Source organism: Arachis hypogaea, chromosome 9 (genome assembly GCF_003086295.3).
Source record: "Arachis hypogaea cultivar Tifrunner chromosome 9, arahy.Tifrunner.gnm2.J5K5, whole genome shotgun sequence".
In the NCBI taxonomy this organism is placed as follows: domain Eukaryota; kingdom Viridiplantae; phylum Streptophyta; class Magnoliopsida; order Fabales; family Fabaceae; genus Arachis; species Arachis hypogaea.
Genome location: NC_092044.1, coordinates 116,901,058 through 116,924,163, shown reverse-complemented (window position 1 = coordinate 116,924,163; position 23,106 = coordinate 116,901,058). Strand labels below are relative to the sequence as shown.

At 33.7% G+C, this 23,106-nt stretch overlaps 1 protein-coding gene across 8 annotated transcripts; it reads right to left on the bottom strand.

Moving 5' to 3' along the window:
* Positions 1–7,405: 7,405 nt before the first annotated feature.
* On the bottom strand, positions 7,406–22,349 carry LOC112712437 (tubby-like F-box protein 8). 8 transcript variants are annotated; one of them, XM_025765328.3, is made up of 10 exons: positions 22,197–22,349; positions 21,562–22,092; positions 21,339–21,455; positions 17,253–17,549; positions 16,884–17,098; positions 13,182–13,259; positions 9,049–9,509; positions 8,843–8,930; positions 8,545–8,677; positions 7,406–8,338 (listed from the first exon to the last, which is right to left on the bottom strand). In XM_025765328.3, the coding sequence occupies exons 7-10, from the start codon at positions 9,394–9,396 to the stop codon at positions 7,612–7,614; spliced, it is 1,296 nt and encodes a 431-aa protein (XP_025621113.1). In that variant the 5' UTR covers positions 9,397–9,509; positions 13,182–13,259; positions 16,884–17,098; positions 17,253–17,549; positions 21,339–21,455; positions 21,562–22,092; positions 22,197–22,349; the 3' UTR covers positions 7,406–7,611. The 8 variants fall into 8 exon arrangements, with proteins under 8 accessions (XP_025621113.1, XP_072060060.1, XP_029145110.1 ...); XM_072203959.1 differs by having other exon boundaries at positions 21,562–21,765; positions 21,841–22,337; XM_029289277.2 differs by having other exon boundaries at positions 16,884–17,027; positions 21,562–22,337.
* Between the last annotated feature and the right edge of the window lie 757 nt (positions 22,350–23,106).

Below are 23,106 nucleotides of genomic sequence, written 5' to 3'. Positions count from 1 at the left end.
GGTTATGAAAGTGGGAGTGAGAGTGGTGAAGATGATGATGAGGGCAGAAGGGTTAGAGCTGCCAAAGGGAAGAGGAAACAAGTGTCTCCATCAACCCAAGGAAAAGCCAAAAAAAAAAGCCACAAATATGTCTAAAACATAGAGATTTAAAGCAAGAAGGGTGACTCAGTTGGAGAAGGTTCTTCAAAGTTCATTGGGCCTGCTAAACAGCCCAACACAAGTGGGCCAACAAGACAGCCCAATAGAGTTAGGCCTGCTAAGGAACCCAATATGAGGCCAGCCATTGCAGAGTATGTCAATGATATAGACACAAAGGATGAGGACATTGTGTATGAGTATGAATCTGAGGAGCTGCATACCTCTGTCTCATCGGAGGATGAAGGGAACAAACCACATTGGCTTGAGTTTGATGAACAGTATGGCTTCGGAGAAAGCAGATTTGAGCTTGGCACAAGATGAAGAAAGTTAATCAGGATACCTGGTCATACCTGATGAAATTTGATCCTATAACATGGGTAAGAGCCTACTTCATCCATGGTTCGAAAGTTGACAACCTGACTAACAACATATGCGAGTCTTTCAATTCTAAGATTGTCAAGTACAGGTGCAAGCCTATACTCACAATGTGCGAGGAATTGCGATGCTATCTCATGAGGCGTATAGTTCAACACAAGAAACTAATAGAGTGCCATCACGGAAAGCTTGTACTAGTTAAAGAGAAAAGGTTGAAGCGGCTTGTCAAGCCAAGTAACAAAAAGACTGCAGAATGGATTGGTGATAACGAGCGCAAGCATTTTGAGGTCACCTACAAGGAATCTAAATTAGATGTGGATCTGATAAAGCATACATGCACATATAATAGGTGGCAACTAACCGGTCAGTGTGAATTTCTATTTTCTTTAGTGGAAATTGTATTTCTATCCTTGTTTTTGCTGTCTTTGCCTTACTGCTGGTATTATTATTGCTTGAATTTATTTTTGCTGTCTTTGCCTTGCTGCTCGTATTATCATTGCATGAGTTTGTATTTTTCTGTTATTGTTACTTGCATTGCTGTTACCTTGTTGTTGGGTTTTCTAGAAAAGGAATGCCATGCACTCATGCCGTAGCTGCAATTAGGAAAAGATATGATAACATGGAAGATTATGTGCATCCATGGTTATACATGGAATCTCTAAAGAAGACTTACGAACACTTCATCCAGCGTGTAACTAGTGAAGAGTTCTGGATACGGACGGATCAAACTAGGCCTGATGCACCTATCATTAAAAGGCTAATCGGTTGTCCAAAGGTTCATAATAGGTAGAAAGACCCAGCAGAAACTGTAATTGAAGGTGAAAAATTGAAGAGGAGTTTCTATGTGACATGTAGCAAGTTTGGTCAGACATGGCACAACTATAAGACCTGCAAGAGTGTGCCATCAAACCCAAATTGAAAACTTAAGACTAAGAAATCAAAGAAGGCCACTAACAACCTTTCACTTGTGGTTCTACCACTGTCACAATCAGTCCTCAGGTAGAGGTACTTAACAAGGTGAAGGATCTTTATGTCCCCCTAATAAAAAATTGAAGGATTTAGTTGTCCATTTTAAAAGTTCTAAGAGACCTACTTGTATCTTTTAAATTTGCTTGATGACTTTAGTGTCTCTCTTCATTTATGATATGAACATAACATGGTGTTTCAGGGTGAAAAGGAAAATTTAGCTGAGGCAACCAACCAGAACTATTCTAATCCGAACTCCACTGTCCAATCTTCTATTGGGATAAGACGTGAAAAATGCCTATCGATTTGAAGAAATTGTCTTGAACTTATCTCGAACTTATCTTGAAGTTACAGCCTAGCACAACTCCAAATATGATTCAACAATAAGCTGCTCCAGAAGCTCCATCTGTGCCTGTTTCTATCCCTGCAAGGCAAGGCCAAGTACCATTCAAACATCCAACCAAAGTTTCAGCAAGGTCATCTAATAGAACTTTGAGACCAAAATAACCAATTAGAAGAAAGGCTGTTGGCAAACAACATGTTCAACCACCACAGCAACCAACTACAGAAGTAAGTAGAGGACCATCTGATGAGACTTTGGCTGCAGCAAGCACTGGAACTAAAAGAATGTTTAGGTTCATCCCTACCCCAGGAGTCAACAATTCCAAGAAATGATATTATTTTAGAAAGTTAGTCGTAGTTATATGAAACTTGACATTAAGCTTTTTTTTGGCGTGTTATGCATTCTAGTATCATTTTGGCAAACTTATGGTGCTCAGGTGGTAACCTGTTATGAGACTGCTTATGATATTCTGTTAGGATTTTAATCCTTCAAACTTATCTTATAGTTCAATGTTTAATGAACCAAATTATTTAATGAATTTTACATACTTAGACCATCAACATGATATTATATATAGCCATTTAAACACATGATATTACAGTAACAAAATATTATCACTCATCAAAGGATAAACATAACTACATTTTATCAACTCTAGCCATTGTTCCTCAAAACAACAATGCACAACATCTAATAACACCTAATAACAACAACAGCAGCACAAATTACTACCAAACATACAACAATAACTAACAAATTAGATTTTTTTCTTCCTCTCTAGATAAGTAAGCTTTTTCTCCAAGTTAACCAGTCTCTGTTCTACTTTATTCTTGCACATGTACTACTCCAGGTTGTCAACCTCGTTGTCACAAATTGACTTATCTGTACCCTCAATTTTTGCAACATGATCATCAAGCCAGACAAAGAACTTGTAGTAGGATGGATTTTTCAACTACAACATCAAAAATAAAATCAAAATTCAATTAAACACATGAACCTGCTTCAAACTTCATAGAACCATGTTACCTTAAAGAAGGAGCACCCAAGAAACAACCAGTTGGAGTTAGTTGGCATCCTGGACTTGTACAGTATAGCATACACGCCACACTTGCACATCGGAGCAATGTCGTCCTTCTCGCCTCCAAACTCCACGCAACGAATGTGAGACGGCAATCGGACTCGTTGGGTGCTCGAGGAACCTCCTTCACTTGCCATAGAATGGAGCCCTAGACACAACAATCCTCTAACTATACAACTCCGATGGTGTCTGGAATCAATTTGGAGAGTTAGGGCACCTCCTAAAACATCATCGTTTTGGACGCAGAAGGACCTTCTTGTCCTCCAAATGAATGTCAACATCTCATTCTAAACCGTAGCAAACACATCACTCTGTTATCGCCACATGGACGCCACATCAGCCTTGTCTGTTTGACATTAGAGAGCAGATTGAATGGAAGGACCCATTCGTATGGTGTTTTGAGTGGTCAGGGATCATTTTGTATTTTCCAGTCCTGAGGGAGTAAATTGTCCATGAATTAAAAGCTCAGGGACCTATTGCTCTTTTTCTCTTAATTTTATTTGTTGAATTTTAATAATTATATGAGCAGGTAGAAGCAGAGTGGGGTACCTACAGGAGCAGGTTAGGATTCAACATTTAACTACATGCAAATAGGAGTGAGATGGGTTTTAAGCGGGTTATTGTAGAGCGAAACGGAATTGGGTAACACGAAAATCTGTCCCTACCCGCCTTATTACCACCCCCTAATTATAGTTACTATAACCACCATAACATAAATATCATAGCATGCATCACTTAGTTATTATGAAGTTGTGATTTCAAAAGCTTTTGTAACATGGAACTTTGATTAAAAATATCTAAAATTATAGTATTTATTGAAGTTGAGATAAAATGGTAAATGCTAATGTGCTTCTTATACTGTAAAGTATAAATATTAAATTCGAAACCTTAAATCTTAAACTCTAAAATCTAAGCTTTAAAATTATGAACTTTAAATACTAAAACCTAAACTCTAAAATTAGTTAGGTGAAGTCTTATACAAGTATTGATAAAATTAAAATTATATATTTTTTATATATTTTTGGTAATATTTTTTATTTTGTGAATTAAAAAATATTGGTAAATAGTAAGAGACATTACTTTAATTTTAACAACACTTTTTAAGATATATAGTTAGAGATGGCAACATTATCCGAATTCGCGGGTATCCATCTCGCCCTTACCTGTTCGGAGCGGGTTTTTAGCAGGACGTGAGCAGCCGCCAGGAGAGGGGGTGGATGGGTGACGACCTAGGTAATACTTGCCTGAGTATATATATGATGTATATAAATATATAATATACGTAAAATAATTAGTAAAATAATTAATGATATTATATTATATTTAAGTTTCTACTTTATACTATGTATATGATGATGGTTGTATAAAATTTGAAATTTAATTTTATTTGTTAGATTTTAACAACTATAAGAACGGATAAGAGCAGAGCGGAGTATCCATAGGAGCGGGTTATGGTTCAATCATTAACTATCTACAGATAGGAATATGGCAGTTTAGGGTTATTGTAGAATAAAGTAAAATCGAATAAGACAAAATTTTTTTCCTATTTGCCCATTGCCACCCCTAATTATAGTTACTATAACTACCATAATATAGATATCATAGCATAGCATGCATCACTTAGTTATTTTGAAGTTCTGTTTTCAAAAACTTTTGTAACATGAAATTTTGATTAAAAATGTCTAAAATTATAGTATTTATTAAAGTTGAGATAAAGTGGTGAATGCTAATGTGCTCCTTATACAGTAAGGTATATATTTTAAATTCTAAACATGGTTCCCAGAAAGGGCAATGATATATTTTAAAATAATAATAAAATTAAAAATAATTAAAAATGTTTAATATAAGATTAAAGAAATATTTTTTTATTTATTAGAATTATGCATAAAGATAAAAAAATATTTTAAAAATAAATTTTTAAATTTGTTTTAAATTAAATAAGATTGAGAAAATAAATAAATTTAATATATGAATAACTAATTTGTAAACAATGTTAGTAAATTTTTATCTTAATTTTATTATAGATAATAATAATAGTATAATTTTTTTTTACTTTTCTCAATTTAAATTTAATTATTTTATATTTTTTACATATATTAAATAATTTAAAATATTTTATTTTTAATTATCGATATTAAATTTATAATTTTAAAAATAAAAATATAGAAATATTTTTTTAACTCAATAAAAAAGTGGCTGAAAAAATTAAATTAAAAATATTATAAATTAATAGATGACATTCAAAATTTTTAAAGAAATACAATAGAAGCATTATCATTTTGAAAATACTCTTTCTATATTTAAGTATAATTGAGAATACAAATCTACTCTATCAAATATTTCACCTCATATATTATCTAGGATTTTAAACTATAACAATTTTATATTACCTCTTTATTGTGTGCTTTTATAATTTAATATTTTAAAGATTTTTTATAGTAATTTTAATTTTAACAAAATATGATATAAATAAGATCACGTTAATATTAAAATAAAAAAATACTTATCAAATAAATTTAAAAAATATATAATATATTAACAAAAAAATAAAATTAATTTCTTAAAAATAATAAAAAAGCGGCTGAATCGTGCTTGTTGAGTTGCTAGTTATGCATAATTCTAATAGATAAAAAAATTATTTCTTTAATCTTATATTAAACATCTTTAACTATTTTTAATTTTTTTATTATTTTAAAACTATTAATTTTTATTTTTATTATATCCATTTTTTCTTATCATTCTTTTTACATGTATAATAACTATTATTGTCTCATCGTCACTATTATGTTGCCTTGTTTTATTTTCTTTTCTTGTTTTCTTCTTTCATTAACCCCAACCGCAATCAATTACCACTATATCATTATGATATCTCTCATTTTTGTTCATCACTTTGATCCATAACTATCTATTGTGTTAACTTTTGAATTGTTAAAAATTTGGTAAAAAAATTATTTTCTTGTTTAATTTAGATATCTAGATGTATAACTATTATATAAATATTTATTTTTCATACTTTATTATTTTAAGAAAATATTTAAGATATCAAGCATTAAAAATTTTTGTATAGAATAAATAAATAAAAAAATAAAAAAATCTATAAGTTATTTAATTTTTTAATATATAGAATAATTAAATTTAAATTAATTTAGGCATAATACTAAAATCATTAAGTTGTTATTATGTGTAACAATGTAAATAAAAATTTATAAATATTTATAAATTTATTTATTTCTCAATTTTATTTAATCTAAAGTAGATATAAAAATTTATATTTAAATCACTATTTTCTTTCGCATAATTTTAATGGTTAAAAATTTTTTATTTCTAATAATTTTATATTCAACATTTTAAATTATCTTTAATTTTATTATTCTTTTAGAATTTTTAATTTTTGTTTTCATTATTCTTTTTTCTTACCATTATCTATCTACATATTTATCGTTGGCTCACAGCCACTATTATATTAGCTCGTTCTCCCTTCTTCTCCTTCTACCTTCTCTTCAATCGCAATTAGTTATGACCGTATATCAATTGGTAATTATTACACTCAAAAGTGAATACTACTTTAAAAATAAAATAAAAAAAAGTCTTGTAACATTTGTGTGAATCATTTACACTCCTATAAATACAACCAAGGAGTAAACTTAACTTTGACTGTTATGAATATTTTTTTAATTATTTAATACACACAAAGTCATAATTTTGAACATAATTTTGAACCCCTATACTCACAAGCCCCTCATCACCAAACACTCTCATATGACCCTAATTCTTAGCCACCATACCAACAACCATATGAGCCATATGAACCACATATAGAACCACCACCATTCCAACCTCAACACCTACAAGAACCACCCCCTCCATACTATTACCAAGATGGACCACCTCCAATGTATGCAAATTTTCAACCACAAGATGAGTGCTACTTTTCACCACAACCCTCCATGGAAGAATATTCATGTTCATTGATCCAAGAGCAAGATGATCTTACTTATACTTGCAACGCGCTCAAGGAAACAATGGACCGGCTTCAAGCAACCATCTGTCAATGGGATTCATGCCCCAAGCAAAACATGTTCAAGGATGAACGTGGAGGAGCAACCGTGGAGTGTGTTGTGTATCAAGTGGAAACATTGGAGAGTGTTGAACCGCCACAACTCTACCAAGAAGAACCACCTTTCTATTATGACCCCTTCCTCAAAAGGTGCTGGGTTGGAATCCCATTTTAACTAAGGATTCTTGTGGTTCCGGAGGATCCAGCTACAGGAGAATCGGGAACGGAGAGCCCCCCTTTCCGCCCGACTCTTTGGTCTTAAGAATGCTGGTTTTAAGAATGAGTGATTGCCCTTCTCCGACTCTTACTACCCAACCTGAGAGCGGATAACTAATGCGTTCCACTTTTTGAACAGGGTTCTATGGTCGGTCCGCGACCCCTGGATGCCGAAACAGCTTAAACTTTAAGGCATACCAACATAGGAAGATCAAAAGGAAAAAAGACGAAATAGCAAAAGATATCAATAAAGAAGAGAATGGAATGAGACATTTAGACACAGATTGTTTAAACTTTACAGTTTTGACTATTATGAGGGGCAAAATCTTAAATGACTCAAAAGGGAAGTACACTATCCTATGAAATACTTGAAATGGAGATTGAATTCTGTTTTGTTTTTCTTTTTCTTTTTCACAATATAATAATGTAATCTCTGTACTATTCACAAGCCAGTTTTGTATCAAAGCTAGTCAAGCATATGGCAAATGCCTGAAATGCTGATAGAGGGTACCGGTAGTCCATTGTGAACATATCCTTGCCGACCTTGCCAAACTGAAGAATGATCTTGTCAGGGTCAGACTGCGACGGCTGAGATGTTGGTGGTCCTGTTCCTGCAGGAGGAGGAGGAGCAGCAGGTTGTGAATTTGCAGCAATCAGCTGGAAATTCTTGACCGAGGCGACGGTCACCCTTCCCCTGAAGTTGAGGCACCAACACTGCAGCTGTTCATGCCACCGTGGAGGCTTGTTCTTAAGGACTAGTGGTCTCTCCTTTCCCTCCACGTCCTCATTGCCCGCGCCCAGTATGTCAGAGAACCTGGAGCTGCTAAATTCAGTTGAATGGCCTATCGACTTTGAGAAGGAGATACTCCGGAAAGAATCCTCAAGGGAGGGGGGAAGGAGCTCTGGCTGACCTGGAACCGAGCCGCCGGGCTCAAGGCATGATGTGGGGATTGAATACATGGTGCAATGCATCCTTCTTGGGCCCCTAGTACCAAGCACATTCAACTCGTAGTTGACCTGGGCGATATTGTAGCTGCCACTAGGGAGCTTCGGAGAGACCTTTTTCGAATAAAACCTGCGGCTCTGGCCCGGTGGAGACAGCTGAGCGTTGTTATAGGGAGGCTGTGTATCATAAATTATAAATTTGGTGCCAAGAAAATTTGACCTGAAACAAGTGGCAATTAATACAAGTACATATATATTCTCCAACACTTAACTAGCACTTTGCAAAATGAGGCTAAAGCTACTATTTCCTTTCCGCAGATTTCTACACTTATTCTTAGATAATTTCAAAAACCATGACTAGTAAGTAGTACTAAGTGAATGTCATACAAAAAAAAAACTAGTGTACCAGGGAGGAAATATCAGCACCTCAGTTTTCCAATGTAAGTGCTACTAGATCTTGATACGTTATCTGCATCCATTGATATAATATATTCTGTGCAAGTTGTCCTTCTGGTTCTTTTTGCAGCAAGAAGAAACTTCCCATTTTCAACAAGCAAAGCTGCAAGAGAACAGCTATGAATTCAGAACAAGTTCCGGAAACAACAGCATCCAGGGCGAGAATTGCTATTTGCTAATTGCATATTATAAAATTCCAATTAAGGAAACAATTGAAACAAAACTCTCTAATCAATAACAATTGTTAAAGCAGAAACAAGTAGTGTACCAGGACTAAGGCAAAGGAAGAGATGGTATGTCAGCTTAGACTTGTCTCTCTTGATGAAACACTGGATGGGTCCATCCCTATGCCCAGGCTGTAAAACATAAACATTGGGGATCTTATATTCAAACAATCATATCTTTTCTCTTACATCATGCGAATTATTCAAAAATAGTTTTAAGAACTAAGATACAAGAACAATAATATCATACCTGCTTCAGGGAAACAGGGAAAGTAATCTTCCCACAGTATTCAGGACTGCTCACAATTTCTTTGCACATTTCTCTCCAGGTTTTGCACACAGCTGCGCATGCAACCACATGCTTACGACCGGGCCAGGTACTCTCACTAGCCTCCAACCTCTTAATAACATCGCGAAGAAGCTCAGGTGGAAGACTAGCCCACCGGCTGTTCTGTATAACCGGAGGCTGATCATGCAACTCGTGGACAGAGCTACGAGACTTGCCCCTGTGATGGCCAGAAAGCCTCAAGTCAAAACTCCGCCTCGATAAGCTTCCAAATCCATCCCTTACATCGCGAACTATACTACGGAAGGACATCTGTTCAAACAGAGTGACAGCCCCAAGAATCTAATGTGTCATAAAATCCACTTTGAAATTCCACTCTAGTTACTTGGCAGATGTCACAAGTCTTAGCAGTGTTTGAAGAGGAGCTGCAAATTAAACCAAACTTTAATTTAAATTCCATCTTCAATACTTAATGATCAAGAAATAAAAGAGAAGGAAGACATATAGGGTAAAGCACAAAGTGGAAAAGAAGTAGATTCTCATATATATAAAAAGAAAGCCCCACATGAACCTAAAAGCTAAAGCAGCCTGAAATTCCAGACTTTTGTCAGAAACAATTTAAGGGTTTTTGAATAAAACCTTCAACCTCCTAAATCTAACTTCTCATAAGAGCAACCAAATCCAAATAAAAGTTCTATCAAAGCATTAGAATTAGCATCACAATCACACCCTTTCCACCACAAGGACAAACAGAAAAAGTGGCAAACACCTCTATTTTTGTATATGTGAATGTAGAAGCGAATCTAATTGCTCAAATTTCAGTTAATCATCTCTCTCTCTCTCTTAGCTTTTGAAGTTACAAGGTGAGGAATCAAATGAAATGTCTATCACACGAGCACACAAGCAGAGAATAATCGAAGACATAAAGGTGCAATTGATATATACAAAACAACACTTAAACACCAAACTTCAACTATAAATTAGATGCTGAAATCATAAAAACACATTAGATCCACAAAGCTCAAAACAGGTCATACCTCATCACTACAAACCATAAAACATAAATTTTCTCTTTTTTTTATTTCATTTTATTCTAAAATCTTCTTTTAAATGATACATATGATTAAAAGAAAATGAAAATACACAATAATTTACCCAGCATGAGAATGATATAACCAAAGGTCAAGCAGGAATGGAAACTTCCGGAAGTTAAAAGAGAACCCAGAAGAGAAAACCTCAATAACAATAAAAAACAGTGTCCGGAAGTTTCCCAAATCACAATCACATGATAAACAGATAGAGAGAAAAAAACAATCAAATAGTTGAAGGGAGATTCAGTCAGATTAAGAAGGGTGAAGAAGTAGAAGCTAACCATCAAATTTGCATAAAAAGTCTTCTTCTAATCTCAGATAACACGCTTTAGATCCTATTCAACAAATCACAATTTACACACACACTCTCTCTCTCTCTCAATCTCTCTCTAAAATGTGACAAACGAAGAGGCTGACTCTGGAGGAGACACGGACTATGCTTTCATTAAATCCAACCCAGAAACTGACACACTATGTTACTTAATTTAATTAATATTATTTTATTTATTTATACTAATGGAAAACGGATACACACTATGATATTGATGATGATTGCATAGAATATTCGTAGTAATATTAGGTAGCTGTACATATCTTACATTTGTTGCGAAGAAACAAGATTAGGGTAACTAATTTTTGTAGGTAAGTAGGTAACTAAATCTCATTGCTCAGAAAGAGATTTTCCTTGTAAGGTAGTACTATTATTTTCAATTATCATTCTTTAAGTTTAGTAAACGCCTAAATGACATTTGTTTAATATGATGATAACGATGAGTGTAATAATAATGTAATATATGATGGTGATATGATACTAGGCAACCACTTTAGGAGTTAAACTAAAATAAAATGCAATTTCTTGTCATATTCCCGGGGGTGGTGAAATGACGGTTATGTCCTTGGCGGTTGACCTGTTCGAAAGGGTGGGACTTGGAGCGTGAGTGAGTGCGTGGGTGTGTTCACACAGAACACGTAATGGGTTGGGTGGGGATCGCGTGCGGAGTGGTGCAGGGTGCATTTACAGAATGCGGGTTAACCGTTACCGGTCGTGAGAGGACGACACCACGCTCAAACTTGGTGGGATGTATTTGACGGTTGCAATTCACGTGATTTCTACTTTTATCATTCCTTCTTTTTCAGTAATTTTCAGAGTAGTATATTGGAAAAGAGTTTTCTATATGTATTTATTGCGTATCGCTATATTAGATAAATTAATAATTTTTTACAAGTGAATGATTATCCAAATATTAGATAATTGCGTAAAATAATTTAATACATTAAAACCAACTTTTTTTTGTCAGTAATAACATAAGTTTCATATAGTTTATAAGAATATAAAGTTAAAATTTTAATTTAAGCTCGTCTAATAAAATTATAGGAAGATTTTAAATTGTTTCAATAATATTGGTATTTTTAATGATTTTAATTATTAATATTAATTATATATATTATATAGTAAAAATCAAAGTTTAATATCACTAGGTGTTGAAGTTAGTATAAATCTAAGAGCTAGAACTATTTAAATTCACTAAAAGAATTTTTTTATGAGTTTTCAAATTTTTTTAAATGATATTGAAAACAGGTTTTCTAAAGAAGATCTGGTGGCTAAAAGTACTAAGAAAATGAAAATAGACGGAATAAAAGACCAAGAACAGATAGAGAAAATAATGGAGATGTCATTAATAACACTATAGGGATAGAAACCAATCATCTCTCCAGTCCAATGGAGGCTTAATAAGAGAATATTAGTGGAGGAAACATGAACCAAAATATATCTTACAGAGATATGGTGGTTGGCAATGATTTTAAAAATCTCGGTCCAAAAGACATAGTTGAAATAGTTGTAAAGGAGTACATGTCGAATCAAGACTTTTTGGAGGCTAGGAAAGATTTGGAGACTCCCTTCAATTCCAAACCAAGCATTGAAGTCACTTTGGAGGAGTATGAAGATTGGTGCAGGCTATGGAAGCTATCACTGATAGTGAAATTCCTTAGTAAAAGCCTCTATATATCTCCAAGTTATGGAGAGATGAGTTCTCATAAATGGGCTAGAAAAAGATGTGGTCCGAGTCATGGATCTTGAGGAGAACTTCTTCTTGATTCGTTTCTCTAACCAAGAAGACTACTTGTATGCCATCTTCGAGGGACCTTGGATGATAGCGGATCACTACCTCTTAGTATAGCGTTGGAAACCCCTCTTCATGCCACAAGATATAGATATACACAAGTAACTGTCTGGGTCAAAATTCTAAACCTTTCAGCGGAACTCTACAATAAATACTTTCTCTGGAAGGTAGAAAAAGCCTTAGAAACAATGTTAAAGATTGATGAGCTTACATCGATACATTCTAGAGAAAAATTTGCTCGCATATGTGTGGAAATTGATCTAAGGAAGCAGATTGTACCCTTTTTCACGGCTCTAGTGAAAGCATTCAAACTCGAATACGAAGGGCTCCATCAAGTATGTTTTAGGTGTGGCCAATATGGACATATGATGGAAAACTGCCCAAAATTTGTGGGAGAAATGCTCAAACAAGTGTTTCAAACATCCATGGACGGTGGCTGGATGTCAAAACACGAAGGAAAAGACAAAAATAATGGTAACCTGATAGGATCACTAGAAAAGGAAACCCCCTAATGAGAGTGAGGTTATTATTGTGCAAAATCAGGGATTACAAGTTGAGGCACAAGAGTCAGCAGTAGAGGAAGGGAATAATCCTACTATTAATGTGGAAGAAAAAAATAATAAACTCACAATTAATGAGAATTCTTTTGAACCGTGAATACAAATTAAATGCAATCCTAGAAGGAGTAAAATTAGAATGGAAGAATATGCGAGAGTAAAAAAGAAAAATTTTTTATGGTTACAAATTCCAAGTCTTATCAAAGAAAATTCTTGATGGCAATAATGAGAGCATGCAAGAAAATATCGCAAATAGAAATGGGCACAATTAGAATCCAATCAAGGCAAAAGTACAAGATCAAGAAAAATATGGCAACAATACTTACAAATATAACCATAAATTGCAAGTCCAAAAGAGTCATCCAAAAAGTAAGGCATCCACTTTAAACTTGAGGGAGAAAGTCCTGGACATAGAAAAGAAAAAAAAGTCCCAACCAAAATCAATACCAGAACAAACCAAGTATCACTCAAAATCATAAAAAGCCAAATAATCAAAACCAATTAAAGATATCATGGAGCATACACATAATAAAGAGAAACAAAAAAACAGCCACCAAAATTACTAGAGAAGCTTTAGTTTACTCCAAAGGGAATTAGCCAAAAAACACAACAATGGAAGACACATCTCTGGTATCATGGACCACACCACCATATCAATCATATCGAGAGTCATGGGAGGACAGGTACAAAACACGGAGGCAGCAGTGCAGCCAATAACCCAATTAATTCTGGAGACAAACAACAAACCTCTGGGTCGGAAGATATGCTCATCAAAGATCGGTATGAGGATAGGGATGAATCTCCCTCAAGCCCAAATCCTATGGAGGCTTGATTACGTGCTCCATCAAGAAAACTCTGAACTTTTTTTTAATGAATTTTATTATTTAAAATTATAGAGGAACTGCCTCTAGAGGGTTCTCCATTATTATTAAAGATATGACTTATAGATACAATGCTAATTTCTATGTGCTTTTGAAAACTCATGTATCAAGAAACAAGGCTGAAAATATTAATTAAAGACAAGGCTTTGACTATTGGTGCATCAGTGAAGCTGTCGAATTTGTTCGTGATATTTGGTGTCTTTGGAATAAAGCTTTTGGGAATGTTGAACTCATCTCTATTCAAGATCAGCTTATACACATGAGGATTATAAATTCTGATAATAATGCTTAGTGGTTTACAGCTGTATATGAAAGTCCGCACCTAACTAATAGAAGAAGGTTTTGGAACTACTTGAAAGAATTGGCTAATAGCATTTGAGAGCTGTGGTGTATTAGGGGAGATTTTAATTCAATCCTTTCCTAAAATGACACTAGAGGGAGCTCTAACTTATCACAAGACCATAAAAAATTCCAATCCTGCATCAATAACTACGGTGTAAATAATTTGGGCTTTACCGGATCCCTTTTTACTTGGCTAAGAGGGAATACAAAGAGGAGACTTGATAAATTTTTATGCAATCTTGATTTCACCAATGCGTTCACTAATGCTAGCGTAAGAAATTTATCTAAACTCAAGTCGGATCATCTACCTATCTTGTTGAATTTTTACTTGACCAGTTCGAGTAGGAAAGAAATACTCTTCAAGCTCCTTACACCGTGGTTATTGCACAAGGACTACAATAATCTTGTGAAAAATAGCTGGGATAAGAATGAAGACCTCCTTATTAACATATTTTCTTTTGTAGTAAAGTTAAGGTGTAGAATAGAGAGGCCTTTAGACATTTTCTAAGGAAAAAGAACCGTACCATGCTGTGTATGGAGGGGATAAACCGTAAGAGCTCCTTCGGCTACAACCCCTTTTTTGGAGAAACTACAAAGAGACCTCTGAAAGGGATATGAAGAAGTGGTTATCCAAGAAGAAGCTTATTGGCAGCAAATGTCAAGATGTCATGTGATCAACTTTTGAGACTAGAACACAAAGTATTTTCACCAGAAAGCTAATGACAGAAGAAGAAGAAACAAGATCACATATCTTAAGGATATTAATGGGAATTGGATCGATAACCCTACTATCCTAAAAGAAATGAGAGTGTCTTACTTTAAAATTTTATACACTGCTGATTCTAACTATGTTTTCTTTTCGATTACAGGTTTTTTTTCAGAGATTTCAGAACAGAGAGTGACTATCATTGGTAACAATGTCACCCTCGAAGAGATTAAGAATGTTGTTTTTAATATGGAAGATTGGAAAGCACTGAAAAAAGATGGCATCCCAGCTAAGTTCTGCCAATTTTCTTGGGATACTATTAAAGATTCTCCTTTTTCTTGGGTTCAAAAAATTTTCAGAGATCCTTAACATATTAGGGACGTTAACCAAATGCTTATTTCTATTATCCCTAAAGTCCAGGTTCCAGTAAATTTTATGCAGTTTAGACCTATAAATCTTTGCAATGTGTGCTACAAAATTATCATTAAGATTATTGCCGAGAGATTTAAACCATACATGTCTTCTCTTATTACTGATAATCAAGCTAATTTTTTTTCCAAGAAGAGTGAGTGCGGATAACATTCTTGTTGCTCAAGAAGTTATCCACACTATTAGAACTAGAAACCCAGGGACAGAATTGATGGCAATAAAAATTGATGTTGAGAAAGCTTATGCTAGATTGAGCTGGGATTTTATCATGGAAACGCTTAAGGATTGTAACATCCTAGAGAACCTGATTAAAGTGATCCTTCACTCTATTTTCATACCAGCTATGAATATCTTCTGGAATGGCTCACGTTCAAAAGATTTCTATCCTACCAGAGGCATTAGACAGGGAGATCCCTCACTCTTTACCTTTTTGTTCTATGTATTGAAAGATTATCCCACCTTATTACTTCTCTTGTGAATAATAAGAAGTGAAAGTCTATTATTCTCTCTAGGGGGCCTAAGATTTCTCAACTTTGCTTTGCAGATGATTTGTTCTTTTTGCTCCAGCTAATAATGAGCAGGTCTATGTCATCAAAGAAGCACTCAAAATTTTTTGTAAAAGTTTGAGACAAAAAGTTAATCTTTAGAAGTCTTGCGTTTTCTTCTCCAAGAACTTCAATCACACTGTCAGACAGGACCTAATCTTGCACCTAAATATTAACCTAACCAACAACTTAGAAAAATATTTAGGTGTGTCTCTCATTCATGAAAGATGCAACAAGCAATATTTTCAATTTATTCTAGACAAGATGCACCAAAAGCTAAGCTCCTAAAATAGGAAAACTCTTTTTCTTGCCGAAAGATGTACCCTTATTCAATCTGTCTTCTCCACCATTCCAACTTGTGTTATACAAACTATGAAGATTTTCAGAGAAATGTACAATCAGATTGACAAAGCTTGCAGGAACTTTCTTTGAGGATCAAGTGAGTGCAAACCCAAGCATCGAGGAGGGCTTGGTCTTCGAAAAGCTCAAGAATCCAACAACTTGTTCCTCATTAAGCTAGCTTGGAACTTAGCTATTAAAACTAATTTTCTATGGGTTAAGGTGATGAAATCAAAATATGAGTGCGGTGGTGATGCCCTTCCTAAAGCACACCAAAAGCCTAATTGCTCCAATACTTGAAAGGGTATAGTCAATGTGTGGAACCCGTTAGAGACCAGCATCGTCTAGAGGTTAGGTGTGGAGAAACAGTTCACTTTTGGGGAGACCATTGGGTTCCAGAAATTGAATCAATAAACTCTGTTGCTTTGGAGAATCTTGCGATAGGTGATCTTGAAGATAAAGTTAATAGGTTTGCCGACCAGAATGGTAATTGGAGGTGGAAAAAGCTGCACCAAGTTCTTCCTGAGGATATTTTGAATATCATTCATCTCATGAAAGCCCCTAGATAAACTTTGACCCAGATAGTATAGCCTGGCTTCCAGAACCAGATGGAGAATTCTCTATTAAATTAGCCTATAAAGAGTTCTATGAGAGTGATGAGGATATGGGTAACTATACTAAACATACTTGGAAGCAAAAAATTCTTCAGAGGCTTAAAACCTTTGTTTGGCTCATTATGCATAAAGCTCCACTCACTAATTCTAAAAGACAGAAAAGGAAACTTACCAATGACGCAAGCTGTCCCAGATGTCTTAGTCAAGATCAAATGCTACTCCATGTGTTAAAGGATTGCCCTTACATTCAGAATGCCTGGGTAGGCAGCATTGATAGCACCTTGCAAAGAAACTTCTTCAATCAAGATCTTCACAGCTGGATGGAGGAGAAATTAAGCTTGGTGAATCGTAAATATAATGGAACCTCTTGAGCCATATACTGTATCACTGTGTGTAATGTAGCACGGAGAAATAGAAATGAGTTGATTTTAATCAAGAAAACATCCCTGATAATAGTATTACTTATTTAGCGCAGAATCTTGCTAAAAGATATGAAGAGATAATTTCATTAACTGAGACCAATAAGAAAATGCACACCTACATTAGAATGCAGCACATCGGTTGGAAACCGCCGGAGGAAGGAGGCTATAAGCTCAACATGGATGGCTCCTTCTTATCAACTTTCAAGACTAATACTTGTGGAGGATTAATTCGAGATTGCCACAGGCGTTTTGTAGTTAGATTTTGGATGAACATTGGAAAGATTTCCACAACTAAAGCGGAACTTTGGAGCATTTACATTGGTCTGAAACTTGCAACCAAGCTTAACATCCAGAGCTTGATTATTGAAACCGACTCCATTATCCGTGTAATTACAGTCGGCCTTTACTAGTTAGACCTGAGTATTTTCAAATGAGACATATTTTTAAGAAAGCAAATTTTTTTGCGGACACTCTGACTAATCATGCACATGAAACCCCATTACCTTCATTTTTGTGAGCAAGTTCCGAATTTTATTATCTTGCAACTCGACGCAGATAGAAAAGGAATAACCTTTTTAAGACTTTATTTTATTTAGTATTTGTTTTGCTTGGGTTTGTGACCTCGTTTTCACATAAAAAATTGTAAGAGGTAGAAGAATTAGAATTATTTATTATATTTTTAAGTATAAATTAGATTTTATTTATAGTATTTAGTAGATAAAACTAAAAAGGATTTGTGAGATATTCACAAAATTCTATGCGAATATAATCTAAATTCTATCATTTATAGATTGGTATGTTCTTAAAAAATATTTTTAGATCAACCATAACTTTAGGCTCAGCTTAAGAGTTAGATTGTAATAATCATCACTTAAATATTAATAAAATTTAAAAATTTTATTAAATAACAAGATAAAAGGTGCCATGTTGTTAGCAATGAATCACAATTAAACTTTGGTCCAATTAACCTTTCTTAGATCCATAAAAGAGAGAGAGACTAGGATTTTTACTTGATGAAAAGAAGTTGGGAATTTCGGATATCTTAATCATAATTAACTCCTTTTTACGAGTATGAAGGATTCTTCAGTGACCAGTTTGTAAATTCCTTTTAGAAGATAACACTTTTTTTTCATTTACAGAGAAGTTTCAATAGTGTTCAAATTTCAATGTTACCGGTGGCACTAATATTAATAAGTTATACCTAGACACACGATCTGTATCGCAATCTAATCTTACAAAATTTTTAATGAGAAATGCATCAGTACACACACTATATAGCATATACAACGTGTCAAGTAATATTATTTACAATATCCCACTTGTAATAGTGGGTTCATAATCTATATTAGATTTCCAAGATCCTACTCAAACACACACAACCTACCAAAAGGATCCGACATGAAAATAAAACTACTTAGTAAGTAATTTTGAGTAAAGAGTATATATATAAAAGTACAAATAAACAATATCATTCTATATATTTATATAGTAATTTATACATAGTTCTATGATTTTTTTTTCATCTTTGAGCAGATTTTTCAGTGGTAGTGTGGGGATTCCTTATCAAAGATTTTCTTTTCTCTTTTATTCGCACTTTAGTTAATTTGCTACTTTGGCCTATGAGACCAACAAAGGGCCATTTTCGTTACTATGTATACAACTTCGCATAGGATATAACACCTTAGCTTCCCTCCTTGTGTAATTTAGTTTCGGTTTAATTATTCTATCAGTTTTTATAATTTTATCAAACTTTTAATTAAGCTTTTATATTTTTTTTATTTTAATTCAATTCCTATATTATATCAAATTTTATAATTAAGTCTTATAGTGACAAAAACGTTAAAATTAATGAAATATTTTGTTAAATTATATAAAATATTCAATCAAGTGTTAGACATACTCATTTTATTTAATGAAATTAATTCTAATATTATTTTTGTGACGACAATAACTTAATTATAAAATTTAATATGATATAAAAACTCAAATAAAAAAATAAAAATTTAATTAAAAATTTAATAAAATTATAAAAACCAACAAAATAATTAAACCTTTATTCACTCCAGTATCGTGAGTGGTCTCTAGTAATTTCATAACGGTTCACATAATATGGAAGAAGATATTTGGAAAGAATAAACTGCAACTTGCACATGTAATGGACTATATAAGATGATCCCACTAATTCCACTTTAATTTGTTACATGGAAGTCAACTCCATCCAAACTGATCATATTAAAAAAACGTTTTAAATAAATTTTAAAGGGAATCATTATTAAAGCCAAGTGGTGATTTAATCCAATTAAAAAGAACAATTAAAAAATGGGCTACGGCAATGTACTGGTTACTTTAGATATATTTGACTTTTTTATTTTAATTAAATAATAATCTCTATGATAAAACCATGTAGTTATTACTTCTGGCGTAGTCACTGATGCATGCATATATCAAATTATATATGATGAAGAATCATACGGCATTAAGATAAGCATTAATTGAATCCGTTATAAAGAAAGATGTATCAAACTTGGCTTGGGGTCTTAAATTTCAACTTATTATTACTAGAAAGACAGGTGGTGCACGTAATATAAAGCGGCATTTTCCATGTCCATAGAGAACTTTCTGTGGGAGCAGCTCGTTAATGAAAAAGGGCCCATTATTGTTTTCTTTTTCTTTCTTCATCAACTTAAAAGAATGCAACTTGACACCAAAATTCTAGAATATAACAATTTGTTTCCGCATGGAAATCATTTACACATAAATAGACTGAAAAAAGTAATCTGAATTTTACGAGCACTCACCATATGTTATCTCTTATCTTAGAAGGTCACCAATCCTTCGTTAAATGTCCGCAAAATAATGAGTTGAGAATTTTCAGTTAAAATATGTGAGAATTATTATTTAATTAATTATTATAGATTGGGTGTACAAAACTACAAAAGTTATATATACCTATCTTTCTTTTTGTCTTTTTTTGGTTTTCAAGTTACTAGACAAAATATAACTTCTATCAAATTATTACCTTTTTTTTTGGTCTTGATCAAATTATTACCTTAAAAACACCACATATGGGAAACACCGAGATTTTTTCTGTGTTAGACGTCCTAAGTCCATTATTGAAAAAACCAATTTTTGGGGCCTAAAACTGAGCCCAAAAACATTTTTAGGGCATTTCATATGCTGTTTTAAATTATTAAATATATTTTGAAAAAACATACGAGAGAATTAATTGGAACTACATAAAAGACAAACAAAAAAATTTCAAAATATCGAATAGGTTGATCTTTGATAAACATTATTATGAAAGGAGTCAATTCAATTAACTACAGTGTTTTATGAAATGGGAATAAAATAAAAAATTTTAAACTTAAGAAGGGAATAACACAGAGAGATTCTTTATCTCCTTATCTCTTTGTTATATGTATGGATAAATTATCACAATTTATTAAAATGTAGGTCAATGAAGAGCATTGAAAACCCTTTAAAAATGGGAGAAATGGACTCGCAATCTCACACCTCCTCTTTGCGGATGATCTTCTCCTATTTGCGGAAACTACTCAAGTGCAAATGGAAATGACTAAAGACTGCTTAGATAGCTTTTATAAAGCCTCAGGTCTTAATTTAATGCAGTCAAAACTTCTATAGTGTTCTCTAATATAAGGATATTGGTGCGACTGTCAAAGCAGATATTTTGACCAAAACAGATTTTAAAGGGAGGAAGAAGATTGGAAGATACTTAGGTGTCATGCTAAACAATAATAGACAGGGTAAGGAGAATTATAAAACGATTATGGAGAGAGTCCAAAAAAAACTCAGGAGGTGAAAAAACAAGTGCTTATCACAGGCGAAAAGGACTATTCTAACACAATTTATTATTAGCCCAAATCTAAATTTTGAAATGCAGCAGGAGAGAATTTTCAAGTCCATAAGCATGAAAATAGAAAAAGGTTCAAAGAAGCTTTATTTGGAGAGATGATAAAAGGAAAAAAAATTACCATGCAGTAAATTGAAAAACTCTATACCGCCCCAAACATGAAAGGGGCTTTGAGTTTTGAAACTTAAACTTAATGAATGAAGTTTTCCTTTATAAGCTCATTTGGCAGCTAAACCAGGAACCAAAACCTCTATAGATAAAAGTCTTTCAACACAAATATAGATACAAAGATAACCAAAATGATCTACCAAGCGCTAAAAGTTCAGATTCATACCTGTGGAGAGAGCTAGTCAAGTTATGGCCTAGATTCAACAAAATGTCTTTCTCCTTTATTGGGGATGGACTTTTCACTAAATTTTGGACGGGATATTGGGTAGAAGAGGTGGGACCCCTATTGCCATTTGTAATACAAAATAATTTAGGCATGGAGAGCACAGTTTGAAAATGGAGTAATGCAAGCAATGAATGAAACTTAACAGAACTACAGAGATACCTACCTGAAAAAATCATCAAAAAGATCTTAGCGCACCCTCACCAAGAATTGCGAATAGAAAAGCCATATTAGGTTGGATTCATTTAGAGAATAATGAATTCTCCACTGATGCGACCTTCAAGGCGTTGGAAGGGTGGTCAAAACCACACCAATCAAGATGGGTGATTATATGGGAATGGAGGGGGCCACAAAAGGCAAAGGTGTTTGTCTGGAAGATGTGTCACAACAAATTACTCACCAACGCCAGAAAAGTCAGAATATATGGAGGACAAGGAGATTTTACCTTTTGTTCCAAAAAACAAGAAGTCGCACTCCATGCTTTAAGGAATTACACCAGTTACACAGATTTGGGTGAATTTGTTAAACTCAAAAGAAGTACCTAAATTTTTTGCCCTCAATTTTGAAAATTCGACCAAATTTAACTTATTCAACCAATTGAATATAAACCCTAACCTCAAGGGGAAAGAGATCTTCATTATCACCGTCTAGAAGATCTGGAGTTGGAGAAACTGGGAGGTCCACGATTCTGAAGATTCTATAGGAAGTAGAAGAGATTAGGAAAGCATACAACAATGAACAAAGATGAATTTACAGAAGACTCAGAGAAGAACAACTTATTAGATGGCACCCCCTTCTTACTGATGGGATTTGAGAAAAGTTAAAGTGGAGTGTGATTCAAAGGCTGTCATAGAGATCATCAACAATCCCAAAAATAGAAAAATCACTCAAATGTCTTGATCAGAAACATTTACAATTGGAAGAAATGGGAATGAAACATTCTCTTTATAAATATTTATAGAGAAGACAATAAATGTGCTGATTCTCTGGCGCATAAAAGTTTATAATTAGATACTGAATTTTATTTTTGGAATACTCTTTTAAGAGAGATAGTAAATTTTTTGTCTGAAGATGAACAAAGAGTAACTTTGTCTTTTTTTTTGGATGGATTGGACAACCCCAATTTTAAGTTACACACTACACCCACTCACACACACTACTACTATTAACATGGGTTCTATATTTCTCACTGAAAATTCGAATCTGGATGCAACTCTTAGTGAGGCACCTGATGCTGCTATGATCCAAGGCCTCGGCTGCATTTTGTCCCGTTTGGTTTGTAACTAGAACTCTTTTTTTATGAATTTCTTTACCCAGTTTCTAAATAAAAAAAAAAAACTCGTGACAAATATTTGTATATTAATACAAAGATACGTTTTTTTTTGGTCGAAAAAGATACGTTTTGTATTTGTTTTACTATTTTCTATTTTGGGTTATCTGCGTTTTTGTTGTATCCTTCAAATAAACTCATAGGACCTAAAATCTGAAGTGGATGTCCAATAGTTGTGGGCTCCGAATAAGAAAGAACATAATCCCGCTCCCACTCTTTAGCATGTTTGGGCAATATATCTTTTCTTTGGGCTCATCATTAATACATTTGATTGATCAAAACAGAAATCTGTTGCCTGACCAAAAAATAAGATAAAAATATATTGAAGAATTTAATTTTTATGCATTTGCAATGCAAGCCATTCCCTCCGAAGACATTACT